This window comes from Anabrus simplex, chromosome 4 (assembly GCF_040414725.1).
Source record: "Anabrus simplex isolate iqAnaSimp1 chromosome 4, ASM4041472v1, whole genome shotgun sequence".
In the NCBI taxonomy this organism is placed as follows: domain Eukaryota; kingdom Metazoa; phylum Arthropoda; class Insecta; order Orthoptera; family Tettigoniidae; genus Anabrus; species Anabrus simplex.
The window spans coordinates 291,500,157-291,523,397 of record NC_090268.1 but is presented as its reverse complement, the minus strand read 5'-3'; the positions used below and the strand labels follow the sequence as shown (position 1 = coordinate 291,523,397).

The window sequence follows — 23,241 nt, the reverse complement described above, 5'->3', positions numbered from 1 at the left end:
TTCAAAGATATTTAAATGATATTTTAATAATATTTTCGATGATATTTAAAAAAATATCAGGTGTATTTCAGTTTGAGATCGGAATTCAATGAATATGACTGAACATGTAAATAATATTATACTTCATTCCAAGTACAATGAACTTTTAAATAAAATAGGAGATAAGGATTTTCATTGGAATTCTTGCTATTTATTCATTTCATTATCGGAAGACATATTAGGTGGAACACTTATAAGTTAATCAATGGGTAAATTCACAGTTTTATTTACTTATTGGCTACAGTTAAGCGGAGATGGTTTTGCGGATGAACTTAGGAAAGAGGCTGTGCATTTCTTCAGTCGAGTCCACGTAAAAGTTGATTGAAATTTGTATCCCTGAAAGGTATTGTGCAGTGAATTAATACATACTTGACATCAAAACATGATATACATATGATATTCGCCAGAATATGCAAATATCGGTGGAGGTAAAAGAGTACTGATGTCGGATGGGATGAACTATACAGATGTATTGGCAAACATGGATATTAAAATAATTATTTGGTCGCAGATCTAGGTTGATGTAATTACTTTCATTCCTATTTGCGTGATGTCTTGGAATTTGCAGGAAATGAATATATTTATTTGACTGTCCAAGATATATATTAGATTAATGGCCGGAGTATATGAAGTAGTTGGGGAAAAAGGCACAATACGAATGATGTACCCCCGTACGGTGCATTAACATTAAATCACAAAAAGGAACTTAATTTAAACTCATATCTACCAAAAGTTATGAAAAGTTAGTCATTTGCATACACAAAAAGTTTTCTACTGTGCTGAAAGAAAAGGTCAATTCACTGTCATCATCTTCAACAGTGTTTGCAGTAGGCCATATTAAAATGCTTGCATAAAATTCTTCGTATTGATCAGGTATGTAATGAGTTATTTTTGAAATACCTTGTAACTTCTGCACTTTGATAGGAACTCGTCCCGTGTAGGCCATCTGCGTCGGTAACTCAAAGTTTCCCGCTTTTAAGAGTTTGAACACGGCAGTTGAGACCATCAATGAACTCATTTGCAAAAACATAGCCTTTTTCTTCCTCTTTACAAATGAAATGCTTGTATGTACTAATTTTAAGAGATTCTTTTGGTGTGCCTAAGCTCTTTGCAGTTTTCTTGAAAAATATTGGCCACCACTTTTGGCCACAACAAAGGTTGTTTCTTATTTGCGGAAAGTATTAAATCACAATATTGCTCAGGTGAATATATCCTGTAATTTATTTATTTCTTTATTCCTGACTTACATTTGCGGCGAAGTTAGGGCTCACGGCCCTCTCTTACACTTAACCACTATAAACAATAAAATTTAAATATGTAAACATAAAAGTAAGACATAGAAATTCTAAAAAGAAATAATACAACGGACAGACTAAGTTAAACCTACTTATCAGTACAGAAATTAGTGCGACAATAATAATAATAAATGAAGACGACCTATTCACACAACATACACACAATGACTCACTCAACTCAGTTTTATGTTCCCAGGAAAAACTTTCGGCAGGCAGATTTGAATTTATGAGACGAAGTAAGGTTCCGAATGTCCATAGTATCTACTCTGGCATATCAAAAATTAATATACCATACTGCACGTTTCCATACACAGACACCAATTTTCCTTATTTCTGTAAAGTTTCTTCATAACATTTTGGGAGATAGTTTTTCCTTGATGTGGATTCGTCAGGAGGCTCAAAAGTAGTGTACTTCTTAGGAAATTTCTGAGTCCAAGATTATTTATTTTGCCAAGAGGTATGTCGGCGCAAAGAAATGCTCTGCACACATCTAAATAATAGCGGGAATATTTAGATGGGTCTGCATTTGAAGTAGCTGGTTCAGCTATTAGTAACTGTCGCAAACGCACACGCGAAGCAGCCACAATATGCTTATTTCCAGACAAATGCTGGGTTACTTGAGAACGTTAATCTGCACTTACTGTTTTACCACACGGTTGGCAAAATAATATTTTTCCATCGGTAGTGAAAATGCTTTAAAATTCCACTACATATTGTTGAAGACGCGACCTTATACTCGACTTCTGGCATTATTTAGCAGGTTACGACACGTGGGTTTACTGTGAATCACTGTTTCAATAAAAAGAATAGCAGTGGACACTGAAGGAAATATTTCTTAGAAATCCATACAAAATCACACGACCACGGGAATGATATATGAACCCGAACAGCTAACCTTACTCTTAGGAGTGATGAAATCCCACTACCTAATGGTGAGGCAATATTCTTCCCAGTCTCCCATGTCGTAACGGTATTACGTCGCCTTATCTCTCCGCGATTGCCTTTTGCTGATATTCTATAAACAAAACCCGAACGAACTGACTCATAAAAGCGAGTTGGAATGACATCATGCAAGGAAACATCTTGTGCAGCAAATCAAATCGCTGTCTAAATGTAACGACGTAGCCAGTGACCTTAGCAGATGTGGTGTGATTCCAATACAGGTTGACGATAAATTGCATGCCTCTACCACCCAGGGAAATATCATGTCGGACATGCAGTAATGTTTCATGTTTCATAAAGTAGAAAGCCTTTTCCTAATCAATAAAAGAAGCATAGGCCTATACCTCCACAGACATGTCTACACATATTTCCACCAAAACCTGCAAGCCCAGCAATGCTTTACTGGTGCCAAATCCATTACAGAATCCAAACTAAACTATGTAAGATTCACATTTCCTGTACTTTCTTGCAGTATTACTTTTAGGAAGGTTTAGAGAACAGGCTCATTAGGATTATGACTATAACCTCCATGAGATTTAGCCATTGTTCTCTTTGGAATAGGGATTAAAGTTGTCAACCAGCTCTGTCAGAATATCCATGATCGATCTTCCTTAACCCTTTGACCACAAGCCTCATACGCGGTGTCCATGTCCTATACCGCCAAGGCCTAATGAGCACTTTTTACCTTGCAGTAAATTATTTGTAATATCTTCCATTCAATTTATGTAAATTGGATGGGCATTTTTTTGTTTCGAAGGTAATGCTTTAGACATTTTATTGATGTAAATTAATGCACCTATATTTTATTATATGAAGTGATACATCAAAGAAAGGACAATAAGTTCCACCTTTTCAATACTATGTATTGTGTGAAAGTTTTACATTACAGTTAAAACATCACAACTTTTGTACATTCGGTACCGGTTTCGACAGATTCCCTGTCATCATCAGCCGAGAATAATTAAACAAAGACAAGTATAGATCATGATTCTTATGGTGGATTAAAAATATACATTATATGATTAAAATAGTACACACACACAAATTAAAGGTAAGTAAAATGGGAATGGTCATTATTCTATGAGGTGTACACCTTAATATTTCTAATTAAAAGGTTAATTTGTTAAAAGAAATTTTGTTCTTGTAATATATAATTAGGGCCTATAGTGAAATTTGATTGTAGGCTTAAATCTGTAATATTTTAACTTTTTGACCAGTCAATTCATTGAAGTTATGTAGCCATGTTTGACACATTAAAAAGGTAAACAAACATTTAGTCGAATGGTGTTCCACATAAAATATGTACAATAAAATTCAATTGGAGCTTCAACTTGGACTTAAGAATGGAAGAATTATATTAATGTTCAATGCAAGCAGAAATAGATGAGTTAATTTTTTCACTATGTATTGATGTTGATAGTTAGATCCATTGAACAGTTCAATATGTCGATTTGTATTCTGGAATGGTTTACATTATTTTGAGGAATAGTAATTGAGGTTCTTGCTAAGGTGGTACTTGAAGATCTTGTGTTGTAAGTTGTGAATACATAAATGATTTGGAAAGATCCTGATCCAAGTCGGAACCTATAAGATATAAAACACTATTTAAAGTTATATGAAAATCAGAAGGAGTAAAAATTCGTGAAATATTAGTGAAATGAAGGACTCACCTCAGGTGCCAAGTTGGTAGTAGATGTATTGGAGTGGAACTAACAGGCTGAATGTGAAGAGACGGACCTCAGAAGGAAGCAAGGAGGGGCGGAGTTACTGAGCGAGGGGAAGAGGGAGCGCGGTGGAGGCGGGACTATAATCGGGTGGGCGCGGACGGCGGTAGGGGTAATATGTAAGCGTGTTATGGATTGTAATAATGAACCAAACAGAATACGTATCCAAAACTAAAGATTTTTTCACAGACAGCACTTTTACAATAATTAACAAAGATCCAACACAAGCCATCCAACGGCAGTTAATACAGACACTTAAAAATACATCCTTTCTCTTAACCGATAGTGAAAAAAGTAAACTAATTCATATGAACCCAGAACTTCCCACTGTCAAAGCACAACCTAAAATACATAAGACTAATGTCCCAATACGCCCTATTGTAAACTATAGACCTAGTCCTTTGTATAAAACAGCACAATTCACTCAACAATTCCTTAAAAAACACTACACCTTTCAGTCCAAGAAATCTATAAAGAATATACTTCAACTTATTAAACAACTAGATGACTTTACACTTCAACCATATCACTCTTTACACTCGTTTGACGTTACTAATATGTACACTAGTATAAAACCAGAAAAACTCCTTCATATTATCCCTCAAAATCTACACAACCATAGCCAACTTACTGTAGTCAACTTGAGATAGCTGACTTTATGTCTATCTTGAAGCTTTTAATCAATAACAACTACTTTACATTCGATATAATAATATACAAGCAGGACGGCCTAGCCATGGGTTCACCAGCCTCCGGCATTTTAGCAGAAATATATCTAAGATTTTTTAGAACATACAAAAATAGACATTAATGCAACATTTAACAACATACATCTCTGGTCCAGGTACATCGATGATGTATTTATTATTATGGACCAACGCACTATAGACGCAGCTACCACTCTAACACATCTTAACACTATCGACACAGACATTAAATTGACACTAGAATCCGAAGTCAAGAATGCCATCAATTTTCTAGATCTCACTATCACCAAACTCCCATCTTCCTTTAAATATAAAGTCTATAGAAAACCCACACATACTGCTACGACAATAACGGGCTACCTACAATAGCCTAGTACACTGAGCATTCAATATTCCTATGTCAAAATCAGACCTCAATAAAGAATTAAACACTATACGTAATATCGCATTTCATAATGATTACAATAAGAATTTTATAGAAAATATAATCAGCAAATTCAGACATCGCCGAAAATCGAACCTAATTAAACAAACTACTAAATCAAAAACTTTTTCAAATTTTACCTATAACCGCAATATCCATAATATTACAAATATATTTAAGAAGCAGAATATTAACATTTCCTTCAGAACTAATAATAGAAACCTAGACATTCTACACAACTCTAACTCAATCAACCCTCCCAACCTCTTTGAAAAGTCAGGTGTCTATAGATTTCATTGTAACGACTGCCTCAGTACCTACCTCGGACAGACCGGTAGATCATTCAAAATTAGATATACAGAACACGTAAATGCAATTAAATACAGAAAATTTTCCGCAGTAGGCCAACATATACACGACTATAAAGACAAATTTTATGGCATAGACCACAATATAGACATCATTGAAATAATAAATAAAGGTCCTATACTTGATTTCACTGAACAATTTTACATCTCACTTGATCAGTACCATAATTCAAATTTTAATCTCAATGATTTATCCGACAAACCTACGATTTTATTTGATACGTTTATGAAAATATTGAACAATCTTAAAATCCCGAAAAATCGATCTATCTTCAAAACAATCCATAACACGCGTACATATTACCCCTACCGCCGTCCGCGCCCACCCGATTATAGTCCCGCCTCCACCGCGCTCCCTCTTCCCCTCGCTCAGAAACTCCGCCCCTCCTTGCTTCCTTCTGAGGTCCGTCTCTTCACATTCAGCCTGTTAGTTCCATTCCGATACATCTACTACCAACTTGGCACCTGAGGTGAGTCCTTCATCTCACTAATATTTCACGAATTTTTACTCCTTCCGATTTTCATATAACTTTAAATAGCGTTTTATTTCTTATAGGTTCCGACTTGGATCAGGATCTTTCCAAATCATTTATGTATTCACAACTTACAACACAAGATCTTCAAGTACCACCTTAGCAAGAACCTCAATTACTATTCCTCAAAATAATGTAAACCATTCCAGAATACAAATCAACATATTGAACTGTTCAATGGATCTAACTATCAACATCAATACATAGTGAAAAAATTAACTCATCTATTTCTGCTTGCATTGAACATTAATATAATTCTTCCATTCTTAAGTCCAAGTTGAAGCTCCAATTGAATTTTATTGTACATATTTTATGTGGAACACCATTCGACTAAATGTTTGTTTACCTTTTTAATGTGTCAAACATGGCTACATAACTTCAATGAATTGACTGGTCAAAAAGTTAAAATATTACAGATTTAAGCCTACAATCAAATTTCACTATAGGCCCTAATTATATATTACAAGAACAAAATTTCTTTTAACAAATTAACCTTTTAATTAGAAATATTAAGGTGTACACCTCATAGAATAATGACCATTCCCATTTAACTTACCTTTAATTTGTGTACACTATTTTAATCATATAATGTATATTTTTAATCCACCATAAGAATCATGATCTATACTTGTCTTTGTTTAATTATTCTCGGCTGATGATGACAGGGAATCTGTCGAAACCGGTACCGAATGTACAAAAGTTGTGATGTTTTAACTGTAATGTAAAACTTTCACACAATATATAGTATTGAAAAGGTGGAACTTATTGTCCTTTCTTTGATGTAAATCTTGTTTCAATACGGAACCTAAATATGAAATTCTTAACGTTATATGAAGTGATAATTCAAATAAATTATTTCCTTTCTTTGAAAAAAAAAAGGCATTACATGATCAAAAATCGATAAGAAAAATATATTTTTACTATCTAAAGCTGCATTATTTTAGAGAGGTGGTGTTTCCTATGATAGATATATATATATATATATATATATAAAAAAAACAGCCTTGTGTACAATATTACAGTTACAATATTATTATTATTATTAATGTGAAATTTTCTAATCTTACATTATATGCAAATGCTACAGTTCCTGGTTCGTTTTAAGTAAATAATTACTACTAATGTCTATTTCACACAGACTTAATGCTCAAAAATACACTTTTTTGTCTTAAAAATATGATACAAGAAATTATTTACTAATATTTACACATGTTTATGACGTGCTCTAGCAAATGTGCTTAGGGAAGCACAAAGGGTGTACACTCTTCTTACACTGTTTACAAATGTATCTGGTCTTTTTTCCATTTACCACCTGACTAGTACTAATCTTTCTGAATACGGAACAGCTGCGTTCCTTTTTTTTCTTTTTTCAGTAAAATAGTAAGGGGTTCGTTACCAGGCCGCGGGAACTGAATTGCTGCTTGGCCACCAAGCCACTCGGCAGCAAGCTCCTCAACTAAACTTGTTGTATATAGTCTTATTTAATCCAATACTAGTCCAAAACATGTATTATACATTATTAAAACGAAGAAATAACTTGAAAAGTACTTTTTCCGGAACGTCCGATCAATCGGATGTTGGCGGTTAAAGGGTTAAGAATTTTTAATATTTCTACAAGTATACCATCAAGTCCAGGTGATTTTTTTTTACACTTCTTGAGTGCAAATTTTACTTCCTGGTGAAGTATTAACCCAATCACTTTAAGTTCAATGGTCCCGCAAGCTCTCTTGGAATTCAGATTTAAATTGTCCTCAACAAGAGTGAGCCACTTGGTCAGAATTAAACAGTAACCAGAATTTTCATGCAGTTTTTAGTGAAGCATTCAAAATAACTGATCACCAACAATGATGTCAGAATGAAGATTTTGTGTAGTAAACTTCAAAACATTCGGGTATAGGTAGATGCACTTCACACTTTTTGGGGTCCCTTACATTTATCTTTGTTCCAATATAATTGGACGAGAGGCTTACGAACCTGGGATATCAGAATGAAGAGGGCAAAGTAGGCCTCAAATTCATCCTCATTAGTGTCAAACCTTCAGAAGCACACCCTCTCTATGGAAACCACCCAGCTACACAGAGGCTAAAATCTAGAAAAAGTTTTCTCCGCACATCAGTTAACCTTGAGGGGAAAGCAGAGAATGCTAGAGTCACAATGTGGAAAGAAAAAATCCACCACCTTTCCAACTGGATAGAGCCAAAGGAAAGTCTTCCATGTGGACACCAGGAGAAGTGGATGGACAGTACGGAAAGCCCTTAACAGATTCCATACAGAAGTCGGCAGAACAAAAGTAAATTTGCGGAAGTGGGGCTTCTCAAGTGACTCATCACTTTGTGATTGCGGAGAGCAGCAGACGATCCAACATTTATATCAGTGTGTTTTATGTCCTTCAATGTGCACTATGAAAGATTTGATTGCAGCCTCCCCCAACGCTATTGACGTTGCCCTATACTGGGCAAGCATCATCTAGCTCTCGAATATTGTTGCTCTATCTGTGATTGTATATTTGTATAGTAGGAATGTAGATATCTTGTTGCTTTTTGTTAAATATCTGTAAGTAAAGTTGATACTTCTGACACGAATAAAGAAGAAAGAGTGTCAAACCACTTGGTATCGTCTGTTCTTTTTTTTCCTTTTTCCTTGTCTGCGTCCAACAATTGTTCTCAAGCGTATATATTAATTCCCCGTGCAATGCGGGAAGACGAGGGGTCCTTAAACTCCAAAAATGAAATGAAGTTCATTTGTTATAATCCAAAATCAGTGACAAATTCTGTACAGAATTATCTAAATATTTGTTTCTCAGTTCACCTGACATTCCTGAAGAGCCTGTAAGGTGACAAATAATTGGTTGGTTATCACTATTACTAACCCACACCCAGCCATGGTGTTGTGCTTTCACACACAAAGTTTTCGGTACAATTTCTGAGTCACTCATATCAAATGAACTATCGCATTCACTTAAAATCCCTTCTTCAATATTACCATAATCACCAACACTGTCCTCCGAATCACTGTCTAAAACACTTTCAATTAATGCATCAACAGCATTGATGTCTGTAGTGTATTTTTAGAACATTGAGTGCGCTGGTAACATCAGCGTAAGGACACAGAGATGTATACTGTCTGGAGAGAACAGCTGTTCTCCCCATTGGGACTTTCATTGTAGGGAACAGATATGCCATGCTGTGCAGCAAATGCATATCCAAATAAAATAATGTCAAGTATTGAAAATATATATATTTAGTAGAGTATTCAGAACATAACAGTTGGCGACGAGGTGAAAATAAATAAGTATTGCTAATATCCTGCACAGTACTGTCAATTGACTACCGAAAATATATACCGCTGTTTTGACACAATTTGGTGACTCAGAAAAAGGTATGCAGAACAATTTTGTTGCTAAACCGTATATTTGCTTCTCATGGATTTTCAGGAAGCATTGTCTCAGATAATGCAGCCATTTTTCAAAGCACGCAACCACTAACGGCTTAAAAGAACGAGATATTCAAATACTGAGTAATCTTCTCCGTTCTGCCCCAGATGATAATGTCCCAATCCACAAGAAAATACAAAGATTCTGTTTCAATACCGTGCTGCACCCCTTGCATGTGGAAAGTTACCCTTCAAGTCAACCTTCATTATCCGTAGCCAAACCAGGACGATAATTTCAAGTGGGGGAGAGAGTCCAGGTGCGCTGCTTCTGCAATAACAAGTACTCTTGGAAATTCGGCAAAGTTATAAAGAAGTATAGTCAGCGACACTACCTAGTTATTTTGGACGAATCAGGAAGGAAACTGAAATGCCATATTGACCAAATGCATGGGACAGTGATTCAACCTAAATCAGTTACATTTGAACCAGCCCAATCATACAATGTGCCTAGAGCTCCAGATTGCCATGTCTCGATAAATTCTGATTTGACAGAATCACCACGTCAAGATCCAGTTGTTCAGTAGAAAATCCATCAACTCCCAATATGGCAGTCACACCATGAAAGAATCCCGATGTTCCAGCAAATGTAGGTGTCCATAGATCGAGATATTCTCAACTGCCTGTGCCGTTTCGCGATTTTGTTTTGTGAACAAACTCGGATACCTAACTTTTTCCTTCTCGACTGTTCTGTGAGAAGTGAGGTTACTTTTTCAAAATTCCATAGATTATCTGTACTCCCTCTTATTTAATTAGTCTATATTCCTTATCTAATATATTCACAGCTTCAAAGGGTTTATTTAAAATTCAATGTGTAACACGAGTCTAAGTGGGGGAGACTAGTGTATTTTTAAAAACATTGAGTGCGCTGGTAACATCAGCGTAAGGACACAGAGATGTACACTCTCTGGAGGGAACAGCTGTTCTTCTCATTGGGACTTTCATTGTAATGAATAGATACGCCATGCTGTGCAGCAAATGCATATCCAAATAAAATAATGTTAAGTATTGAATACATATATATTTACATACCTGCCAACTTTTAGAAATCAAAAACAGGAAGATTTTTTCATTCTTGGATTTTATCACATATAATGCACCATGGCCTCGACGAAAGATGGCCTACAGTTACAAGGCAAATTGATCACGAAATTTAAAATCTTAAACTAAGAAAACATAAAAATGGTTACAAGAAAATGTAATGTGACCATAATGTGAAGAGAAAATACCAGAAACTATCACCGACACAGCTCTCTGAAATGCATTTAACTCATTCAAATTATGAACTAAGAATGGACAATGCACTGAAATACACAAAACTACCACATACAAAACAGATCAATATGTCTCATACGGTACATTATTAACATACGACTGACAGGGGGAAAAGCACAGAACCGCAAGAAAAATTATGTGGCCTACAACGCCAAAGAAACTACGCACAGAAACAATGTTAATAGCGCTCGAACAAGAAAGTCAATCTTTCGTCCTGATTAACGGAGTCGCTAACGCGCACTAGCCTCTCTCGCTTGTAGGATGATTGCCGTCCCGAATTCCCAGCTGTAAGACACACACGATGCTGTAGTGAGTGGAAAATATGATACTCAAAGACGACGGACGATACATTTGTCAAATAAATACACTTAAAAATGAGGTTGAGTAAATTACACAAGCAAACAATAATTTATCCTAAGGGAAGAGTATTGACCTCGGATTGGTCAAAAATAGGAAGAAGTAAAAATAAAATGAAAATTGGAAGACGAGTTTAAAAAACGGAAAGTTTCCGGGTAAATCGGAAGGGTTGGCAGGTATGTATTTAGTAGTGTTAAGAACATAAAACTACCACTGGTCTTTAATACGCCTGGAGCCATGGCTAGGAGACTTACTGACACCCGATGAAATGTTTGTGCTTTCAGAGGCTACAATTGGGCAATAAATTACGGTACAAGTTCTTAGAAGGAAAGCTGCAAACAAGCCACATTCTTGTTTTATTCATAGAAGTTCACAAAAGGGAAACGCTTTGAGAGATGATCAAAACATAAGCTAGTACATGACTGCACATGAATGTCTCGTCATTTGAGTTGAAGGCCGAGCCAATGCCCGCATGAACGCCAAGTCAAATGAGTCGAATGTGTTAATAGTTCTTCACGTGTATCACAAACAGAAAAACATGGTCCAACTATTATCACAGAAAAGACGTCACACAGACTTTCCACCTGCTTAGGTTTTCTTCATGTTCAATGATGACATTCCCTTCATTGTTATGTAAGAATCCATTTGTCCTCCTAGTACAAGGGCAGATCAAATATAAACTGGAATTATTCTTTTAAATTTATTGCCTCAACCAAAAAAAAATGCACAAAGATCAATTGTCTACATAGTGTCCTGCCTTTGATACACATTTTCTCCATTGTATTGGTAAGTATTTGATGCCGTCCTGATAGAAAGAAGAGAGACGTGTGGGGAGCCAGTTGCGCACAAACTTTTCTACACTTGCATCATCGAACTGCTGTCCTCCCAGGTCTTGTTTGAGTGGTCCAAACAAATGGTAGTCGCAGGGCGATAAATCTGGACTCTACAGAGGGTGTTCCGGAGGTGTCCAGTGAATTTCCTCTAGTTCTTCCCGTGTTAAAGCGGCAGTATGTGGCCTTCCATTGTCATGAAGAAGAACAAAGTTTTGGATCGGCTGCCGGTGTCGCTTGTTGCAATACGCAGCTTTTGCTTTATACAAAAGCAACAGTAATAGGCTGCATTAATTGTCCTTTGGTCGTCAAAAAAATTCACCAGCAAAACACCCACAGAGTCCCAGAAAATGGTTGCAAGTACTTTTCCAGCAGATGGGCATGTTTTAGCCTTGACCGGACCTGCTTTGTCTCTTCGCCGCGACTTCACTCTTGCTTACTTTCTTTGACTCAGAGGTGTAATGATGCACCCTAGTTTCATCACAATATAACGCAAGAAATCCTCTCCTTCCTCTTCATAACAATGCAGGGGTCTCTGACAAACTTCCTGGCGTAAAGTTTTTTGTTTCTGGTGAAGGAAACGAGGAACCCACCTGGCAGACAACTTTCTGAAATAGAGTTCATCTCAGATGATGGTTTGAACACTTCCGTAACTTATTCCTACGGCTAAAACAATTCGCAAAATTTTTATTCTTTGATCTTCACCAATAATGTCACGAATGGCAACAATGTCTTCTGCAGTGATGCTTGTCTGCAGTCTCCTTTCATGGGGTTCATTTTCCACAGCTTCTCTTCCTGCCAAAATTTTTTCGCCCACTCACACACTCGAGTCTGCGAAGGCGTTTCTTCCCCAAACTGTGCGCGAAGCAGTCTCAATATTTCTGAAGGTTTGGTGCCCTCTTGTGCAAGAAATTTGATATTAATGCATTGTGCAATGGACATGTGCACCTCTTGCTCACTCACGGCGTACTGAAGCAGCCCAGCTCTCCACCGTCATTTGCACGTGCAAAACCAACATCCTGGCAAAACCCCACCGCAGGATTATTACTAACAGCAACAGTACATTCAAATTCCTGTTTAGATTTGATCTGCCTTCGTATGTAACCGTACAATTATGTAATTGAACAATTTATACAAGGTGTAATAAAGAGACAAATTCCTTGCCACAGGTATGTAAAAAAACGTCAGGAAAAAAAAATTTCTGTAGGTAAAAGGGGCGTGCCTCGATTTAAAAAAAATTGGTACACAAAGCCAATATTGTACACTCTTTCAAAATGCTCGGTTGTTAGTTTAAAATTTCAAATAGATTTGTATGTAGCCTATAGTAAAATATGTACTGAGCAAGTTGACTATGTGGTTAGGGTCGCGTAGCTGTGAGCTTGCACTGAGATGGTGGATTAGAGCCGCACTGTCGGCAGCCCCAAATATGCTTTTCCATTATTTGCCATTTTCACACCAGGCAAATGCTGGAGCTGTAACGTAAGTAAGATCATGGCCACTACCTTCCCAATCCTAGCCCTTTCCGAACCTTGTGCTGCTGAAAATCTTAAGATGCCTTAGGGTGATGTTGAACCACTAAGGGAAAAAAAGTAAAATACATTGAGTGTTTACGACACACTCACGAGCAAGCGACTGGGGTGTAAAGAGTCAAGTGTATTTGACAAGAATACATTGTGATGCAACATGCCGCCCATAGGAATAATTCAGTTTCTGCGTTACACTCAATTGTAAAGGGCATATTCTAGAACAGCAACCAGTATTCAAATTAAGGTGATTTATCACAATGCAGCTTTTGTTGTTAAGTGGTATCAGGAAGAGAAAAGAATTATGAGGCATTTAAAAGCAAAGAAAGACATGAGAAGAGAAGAAGGAAGACAACACCTGCCCTGTTATGCCTATGCTGCTAACACGTACAAGAATCGATAAAATAAAGAAAATATTTTTTTTTAAACACAGAGCTCAGAAGAAACTTCGGGACTTATCAACATTGACTTCCTGTAAATCTATATTGATTGCAGATCTGAATAAGCCACCATCTGTAAATAAATGCAAATAAACATGAGGAAAGGCTATAAAGTATTCAGAACAGGCTTTACCAGCAAATCCCCAAAATAAACTGGAAGTTGTTTCTGCTTTCAGTGCAAAATTTGGCACAAATTCATTTACCTCAGACAGGCGCAGCAAGTCGTCGCTTCCAAATGAAGAAGTTCTTGAATTTCTCAATCGAGGTATCAGTTCGCCATCCCATCGAGCAAGAGATTTTTATCCCCTGAAAGGACAGTTCTGGACAAAAATTAAAACCGAAGAGACATGTTCGTCACAATGCAACAGGCATACGAAATTTTCAAATGATTCCGAGATCATGTTATACACCAGTCTTTGTTTTGTGGGTTTCGACCGTAGTACATTTCTCTGCAACATCAAACTCCAAAAAATGTGTGCCTGTACAAGCAACATGAACATTTCTGTTTGCTACATTATGCTTTAACCCATTTATGCCCAATGGGCACTTTTGTAACATCTTGGAAATTTAACGGAGATGGAGAGTGAAGAAAGCGTTAGCAGGTTATCTTGACAGCCCCAAATTTGGCCAACCACGTGTGACTGACCACAAAAGAGCAAAGAGTTAATTTTAAATATTGTGTGAGAGAGAGAAAGAGACTGACTCCTGTTGGAAAGATAGAATGGTTTAGAAATGAAACTGGAATAAGACAGGAGGAATGAGCTGTCACCTGTTGTTTCTAATGGTTACAGACAAAATTGTAAAAGAGACAAAGGACAATAGGGAGATGATATTACTATTTGCAGACAATATTGTGGTCTGGAGAATGAACAGCAAAGAAGTATGGTACAAGAAAAACCTGATGCAATGAATGAGAAAATTGAAAAGCATCATATGAATTTCAGCACAGAGAAAGGCAAGACTATGGCGATATCCAAGAGGAGAAAGGAATTATGAAAACAGGTCGTCAAACTCTTGAAATTGTGAACAGTTTCAGATAAATACCTAGGGACTGAATTAAAGCACAATACACGGCTGGACATGGAGATTAGCAAAAGAGTGCAACACGGCAATGCATTCTACCAGGATATGAGAAAGTTTATCTGGAATAAGAAAGTACCAAGGAAGTGTAAAGAGAATGTACAAAATATATTATGCACCCATATTAACTTACACAGCTAAGATCTGGACAATGACAAGTAGGGATGAGAGTAGAATTCAAACCAGCAAAATGAAATACTTGAGAAGTATGATATGAAAGACAAGGAAAGACAGAGTGAGAAATGAAGATGTTAGTAAAGAAATCGGCATATAAAACCTAAATGAGAGAACTGATAGGAATAAACTAAGGTGGTTTGGATATGTTAAGAGGATGAAGGAGAGAAGAATGCCAAAACAGATGATGAAGTTTGAGGGAAAGAGTGTGAACGGGAGACCTAGAACAAGGTGGATGGGTTCAATAAAGATGAGTGCAAAAAGAAGAAAGCTGGAATGAGACAAAATGATGGAAGAAGAATGGTGGAAGGAGAGAGGAAGGTGGAGAAGTGCCATAAATGCCCCGACCCAGCAGGAGCTGGATAAGGAGAAAAGAGGAGGAGGAGGATGATGATGAAAGGAAGGAATACCTAACCATCCCTGAACTACATAAATCTCTTGGAAAAGCTCGGTTATTTCACGGCGGGAAAACTTTGCTTAGGAATATCATAAAAACTTCAGGATTTCATTGTAAGAAAATAAATAGAAGAATTTTAATGGATAAACCGGACACTTCTATTAGGCGATGTAGGTTTCTGAGGGAGATACTATAGCCAACCATTTGATACCTAATTAATAGGGGAAGGACATAATTGAATTTATGTGCATATTTGTTGTGCATTAGATTGAGTTTGCGAGTTTAATCAGCAGACTACCTATGTGCTACGTTGAGCGAATGAGCCGAGAACTCACGTTATTGAGAGGGGAGGTTTCACTATTATTTTTGTGTGTGCAGCGCATGCAGTCAAGGGTATATATGACCACGTGACAGCCCTGAGGCAGGCGAGTTGCGCATTAAATAGCAGAAGAATTTTAATGGATAAACCGGACACTTCTACTTAGCGATGTAGGTTTCTGAGGGAGATACAACCAAGGAGATGAGCGTACATACATACATGCAGATAGACAGACAGAAAGTACGGAATATTAAAACGTGCATTTCCCCTTGTTACTGTGGTCGCGACCGGTACGGAAATATTATTTTTAAATTCTAAGCTTATGTACAAACTTTTATTTTATTTATATTGAGATAAATTAAATAAGTCAGAATTGTCCACAAATGGTATTACCGTTAATGAAGTATTAAAAAGTATTAAAGTGAATACAACCAATGACTGTTCAGGGAGAAATCTCAGCCAATAAGAACATCATACCTGCCAACTTTACAAAACCGAAAATCAGGAGATTTTGAGATGAAAATCAGGAAAAATCAGGAGAAACAATTGGTCAAAATTGTTTATTCTACATGTCTTGTGCAATACAGTACTGTGAGATATTTATAACATGTATTGTCTCAAAGCCCGACTGTTGCCATACGAGGCTACAATTACACATCTCTATTCCCTCATACCTCTCTAAAGAACCAGAGAAACAAGGGAATGCCATTTGGTCCTTGTTTCAATGACGGTGAAATCCTGACATTCACCTCCCTGCAGTAGAGAGGGGGCAACGACTGCATACAAAAATATTTTATATGCAGGCGGCTAACGAATGAAGGGACCGATTATCTCCCGGTATAAGGAGATCCCCTATACCAAGTGAAAACAGTCTCTCTTTGAGAGTGGATGAGCGGGTATGGGTAAGGGCACTCTATTGTTCCCAAAGGCGGAGGAACCAGTTTGGTCAACGGCATTAGGATGCAGAAGGCAACGGGAAACCACTGCATTAAAGATCCTTAAGAGATATTCCAATAAATTCACATGGCATGGCTGCAACGTCAAGATCAGGGCTGGCCGTGTGGACCGTCGACCTCCTTTCGGAGACGACGTCTCAAGAAGAAGAAGATTCCCTCACAGGAAGTATGTGAGTGAGATGATTGGTCTCTGATAAGCCTACCAAAAATAGTATGAACTCGTGCTCCACATGTGTGAATCAGTCATGCACTTAAGATGCCATTACTTAGCAAATGCATAGATTAATATATTGCGTCAAGTGCCCGCGCATTTATGCGAAGCGCAATGCTATCTGTATCAAATAACTAACTGATGTACCCATGCTTCGCGACGGAATATGTCGCGATTAAAAGCAATGCTGTCATATGAAATATTCGATAAAATGAAATAAAGCACATTTTCTCACTTTTAACAAAAAGTACCATGGTGTCGATCTCTGAGTTCAAAGTTCCAGAGCTAGAATGACCAGGTCGCAGACAGCCGCGAACACTCCTGTGTAATTATTCCGTTTAAGTGTGGACACTGCTCATTCCAATCACTGCCTCAGACTAGGGATCAAATAGCTGAAATACTATGATGATCCAGTGTGTTACGTACTACTAGTATCAGAAAATTTATGAACCAGACGAATGGGTCGCTAAAGAAGAGAGAGATCTAACTCCCCCACTACTTCCTGTCGATATTCAGGCAGGCTGTTATACTCTATACGCAGCAGTAATCCCAATGTATCGGAGATAAATGGCAGCAGAATACACAAGGCACATCACAAAACACAATGGTCAATGTAATGTTATTGTCGATCAATTTTATGAGCTTTCTATATTGCAGGCCTTCACATTTAGTTTTCTTCCGACTCTATGATATTAGAGCATCTAATGTAAAGTGAGTCGTCCTTTCTTTCATGACTCTCTCTTGTGTTGTTATTCAAGCGATCATTCAATCATTCACAATTTAATCATCACCACCAATACTATTATAGCCGGTACGGTAAAACTGAATAAGACATAAATAATCGGAAATTGTATTCTCTATAACAATGTATAAGACATCAATGATTGGAAATTTAATAATATATAACTTTAGTTATGTAGTATTTATCGATAGGGCCAATAATAACATAAATATTCGATAATTAATTAATTAAATTTCAGGCTTTCCCCTAAACTACCATTTCACTCAGCGTGAATACAAATTATTTATGGCCTAGATTGTAGTGACCTTTTCCCCAACGTTATATACCGATTTTCATTAAATTCTCTTCAGCTGTTTTCTCATGATGAGCGTACATATAGTACGCAAACTTTTTCTTGAGCCCTGAGCTCCATAGTGCTGAATGGAAACTAGGGCTCAAGAAAAGGTTCGCGTACTATACATATAGACAGACAGAAAGTACGGAATATTAAAACGTGCATTACTGTGGTCCGACCGGTACGGAAATATTCTTTTTAAATTCTGAGCAATGTACAAACTTTTATTTTATTTATACTGAGATAAATTAAAATTAGTCAGAATTGTCCACAAATGGCTCCTAAAATCTCTAGAAAAGTCACTAGTCGATCATTAAAATTCTGTCACTAAATTACTAAGAAAGACTATATCTAGCGACTAGTCTGATGTGAACGAACACAAACATAGCATGGGAGAACGAGAGATTGACAATCGATATACGCGCCGCGATTTCAATAAACATCGCAGTTTCGCGCACATTCCTCGCATTAATAAATGCAGATATTTCGTTTGAAAGCACCCAATGAGCGAAGGACTTCTGGCCACTGACGTAAAAAAGGTGAAATGGCGGGATTTGAAAACAAATGTTTGATGTTCACCTAAAAATAAGCTGAAATCGGGAGAAATAATAGAATAATTGGGAGGTGGGAAAACTGTCAAAAATCGGGAGTCTCCCACCTAAATCGGGAAAGTTGGCAGGTATGGAACAAATTTATAAGCAACACCCACAAATGTGAAATTATATACGCTGTGAAGTTTCGTGTGAACACTCTCTAACATTCTCTTATTCTTATACTGATTCTCTTATTCTAATACTCTACATTGTACTACAATTTGGTTTTTTGGTGCCAAGTCCATACGAGTGCAAAGTCACAAAAAAATGGGTAAACAGAATATAATGAAAATCGTTATATAAAGTCGAGGAATAAGGAACTACAGTCTACGCTATAAATAATTTTGTAAGATGCCCTAATATCATAGAGTTGAAAGTAAACTAAATGTGAAGACCTACAATACTGAAGGCTCATAAGATTAAACAATAGCATTACATTACCATTGTTTGTTGTGATGTGCTTTGTGTACTGTTGCCAGTAATGTCCGATAGGTGGGTTTACTGCTGTATACCAAGGTTTTTTTTTTAAAATTAGCTTAATGTCGCACCGACACAGATAGGTATTATGATGACGATGGGATAGAAAAGGACCAGGAGTGGAAAGGAAGCGGCCCTGGCATTAATTACGGTACAGCCCCAGCATTTGCCTGGTGTGAAAATGGGAGACCACGGAAAACCATCTTCAGGACTGTCGACAGTGGTTTTAGAACCCACTACCTCCCGGATGAAAACCCACAGTTGCATGCTCCTAACTGCAAGGCCAACTCCCCCGATCGTACCAAGTATAACAGCCTGCCTGAATACTGTCTGGAAGTAGCTGGGCTGTTAGATAACTTTCTTCTTTAGCATGCCATTCCTCTGGTTTCATAAAGTTTCTGATACTATTGGTATGTAACAAACTGTTTCATCATAGCATTCGAGCTATTCAATCCCTACCCTGAGGCACTGATTGAAATGAGGAGTGTGTATATTTAACAGAACACTGGCAGAGGAGTGTTCACTGCTGTCTGCAGACTGGACATACCAGCACTGGAACTTTGGAACGATAGATTCGCATCGTAGTACTGTTTATTAAAAGTGAGAAAATGTGTTTTTCATTTGAGCGAGTATTTTATATGTAACATTGCTTTTAATCCCTACATTCCTACTGACGTTTTGTAATGGCCTATGTTAACTGTAGTTAGGAAAACCAGTCTTTCTGAGAATCCCATAGTGAAGCATGGGTACATCAGCTAGTTGGTATTATAAATTTACTCATTCCGGACAAACATTTCAGGTTCCCTATCGGAATCAACATCTGTATCATCTGAAGGCTGGGCAGGCATCAATTTATGGTAATGAGACAAAGTCTCTCATAGTGCATTGACATTGCCGGTGGCTGCAAGTAGCCAACACAGTGGCCTCCACGGTATGCAATAGCCATGCGTCTTGGTGGGTATGCTATTTTCCAACTGATGAGCCCGACTTAGCACACTAGGGTGAAACGCTGGCAAGCGGAATGAGTTAGCTGGAAAATTTATAATGTCCAATAACGGACCATTTATATTGGTATAATAAGATATTAACCCATTCCATTACAATGGCGGGTACAACCGTAAAGAGTTCCGCATTCATTAACATACAATGATGGGTACAACCGTCGCCGTGTACTCAAGTCGGAAATACGTCTGACTACTGATTTCTTTAGATTGTATTGTTGTACTATAGAATTACATTCCTAGATAGTTTTAGCATGTTTACATGCCAATGTTATTATCTGAAGGCCATTTTGTCACTGTTTATTTTGCTTCTATAGTCGGTCATATTGTTCATGAAATGAATGCTACCACGGAGCAAGATGTCGCGTAAACGTTGCGAGGAGGAAGAGGAAAGAATTCTGCAATTTCTTCTCTATAGTGGTGATGAAGATAACTCAGAATTATCTGGTAGTAGTTTCAGCAGTGATAGTGCGTCTCAGAACTGTGACTCCCGCTCATGAAAGTGATGGTGAGGATGAAGGTAACTTCGTACGTAACCTCACCACATTGAACAATTGCAACTGGAGTTTGGCCAGTAAAGTTCCGAAAGGCAATGCGTGTGCAGTTTTTGGGGAGCTAAATACTATAGTCAGGAGGCGTCTGGGTGATAATGATACAGAATATGACATTGTGAGTCAGTTCCTTACTGACACTTTTTGGGAGGGAATTTGCAAGTAAACCAATGCGTACGCAAATAAAATTCTGGAAGATGTCACCCTTCCTGATTACGTCACTATAGGAGGTAAATCTCGTACATAACCTCACCACATCGAACAATTGCAACTGGAGTTTGGCCAGTGAGACTACAGGCAAGGCACTGGGGTCATTTTCCTGAAAAGATTGCTCCTACAGTAAGTAAATAAGCCCCATCAAGGAGATGTGAAGTCTGTTTTGAGCGTGGAATCCGGAAAGAATCTTGCTTCCAGTGCAAGAAATGCAAAGTTGCCCTCAACGTGGATGGACTTCAGTTACTTGTAGTAACTTGAACTCAGCTGACTGAATAAGTGCTGGGTATGATAACAAGCAAGAAGTGGAAAGATACTGTGTTTCATATGAAAAATTATTGAATCTACAAGGGAAAATGAATGTTTTCTCTGGGGGGTTCTAGCAGTTCTTCTGATGATGGCAACAGTTCTGACAGTTGAAGTGACTCACAGATGAGTGGTGTATTCCTCATAGGATTATCATCTCAGGTATGACATATTAAATATTTGTGTGAATCCCATTCTATTCTTTCGTGTGCACTTTTGTTCATAGGATATAAACTTCATAGTTTTGATCCATATTGAATTCTGATCACAATAATAATTATTATTACATTAATGTTGTGTGGTCCACCTTTTTCAATACTATATTATACAATATTACTGAATTACATTATTAAACCAGGGACTAGTTTCGGCCTTGGCTGGCCATCTTCAGCCTTAATGTAACACATCTAATAACAAATGTAAAAACACACAACTGACATGAAAACTAATGTACAAACTCACAATTAACATTAAAATCCGGGATGAACTAAGTGTAGCATCTGAAAAATAAATAAGGCTCTAAATTCTTAGCATCTGGAGTATGCTCATCATCCAGACTCTTTCTTGTATTGATATTCATAGAATTGTTAGTTCCATCATTGCTAATCATTACAATTTATAACAGCCACAAATTACGAATGTGTCAGTTTTAAACATATCTTCATGTACTGTCCTGACAATGTCCAACGTCATTTCAGCATGTTTTTAACAAGCACTACGGGAACATTTCATTTTATTTACATTGGTCGATGTGGAAACACCATCTAGCAGATCTGCGTCAGCTGGTGGTTATTTACAGTGGCATCCAATGGCATGCATACTGTTAACACCACTCCAAGTAGATTTGGTGATTGATGATCTGACTACAGAATCAACATTTACCAGTTCCCAGTTTGCAACTGAAATTGTAACGATTATACACATGTCTTTTCATGAGAGTTTAATCCTGATATAAACATGGTATGTCCACGCCTCCGCCAAAGAAAGAGTTGTGATTCGCTGAGCGTGTAGTACAGACTTCCACCCCATCAACATCTCGTGTTCGGATGTACAGGGCTGCACATCGCATACAACAACAGTGCGAAGATCTGAACTTCAGAATAAAGGAGTAAACCTGGATTCTGTTCACTTAGTTTAGTGAACACATTCACAATGCACTGCCTATGGTCACTTCAGAGCGGTTTTCATCTTTTGTGCTTCACTACACTGCATTTCTCTCACTATGAATACTGACAATGACTGCTGCTGCAAGACGCAACACCTTATCTCCACGCTGTACAGCTTGGGACTTTCCCCCACTATGTGAAGACTTCCTGTATTGCACCACGCCTTGTGCCTTCATTTCTCATTATTTAATCACTATTTTATTTAAAAAATATATATACATACATACCGGTATATATGACAAGCATATTTTAATTTGATTACGTACTCTTCCAAACAATCTAAATGTAATAAAGTACGCTAAAATGACATACTACTTTTCTTCGAGCTGGCATACAGTCGAGTGAGTGCGATGGTTGCCTCTCCAATCAACTACGTCTATGTCCACGTGCTAAGGCAAAGTTCTCCACCTATTTGTTTAAAACAGGATTAAACTCTCATGAAAAGCAGTATAGCAGTGATGGAACCAACAATTCTATGAATATCAATACAAAAAATAGTCTGGATGATGAGCATACTCCAGATGCTAAGAATTTAGAGCCTAATTTATTTTTCAGATGCTACACTTAGTTCATCCCAGATTTTCATGTACGGTATTGTGAGTTTGTACATTAGTTTTCATGTCAATTGTGTGTTTTTACATTTTAGTTATTATATGTATTACATTAAAGCTGAAGATTGCCAGCAAAGGCCAAAACTAGTCCCTAGTTTAGTAACATAATTCAATAATATTGCATAATATTGAAAAAGGTGAACCATACGACATTAATTTAATCATTATTGTGCAATTTTCTTACTGTACACGTGCAACTGCCATACGGGAATTATATTTACTGA

The 23,241-nt window shown here is 37.3% G+C and overlaps 1 protein-coding gene across 10 annotated transcripts in view; it reads right to left on the bottom strand.

Moving 5' to 3' along the window:
- ewg (DNA-binding protein Ewg) overlaps nucleotides 1-23,241 on the bottom strand; it is a 281,799-nt gene that overhangs the window by 251,543 nt on the left and 7,015 nt on the right. Inside the window, exon 1 of one of the 10 annotated variants that reach the window (XM_067145585.2) lies at nucleotides 22,722-22,765. The exons of 8 other annotated variants lie outside the window; for them this stretch is intronic. In XM_067145585.2, the coding sequence (XP_067001686.1) occupies nucleotides 22,722-22,739 (18 nt within the window). In that variant the 5' untranslated portion in view covers nucleotides 22,740-22,765. Of the gene's footprint in view, nucleotides 1-14,089; nucleotides 14,170-22,721; nucleotides 22,766-23,241 lie in introns of those variants that run through there. One more of the 10 variants, XM_067145590.2, reaches the window with a different exon arrangement.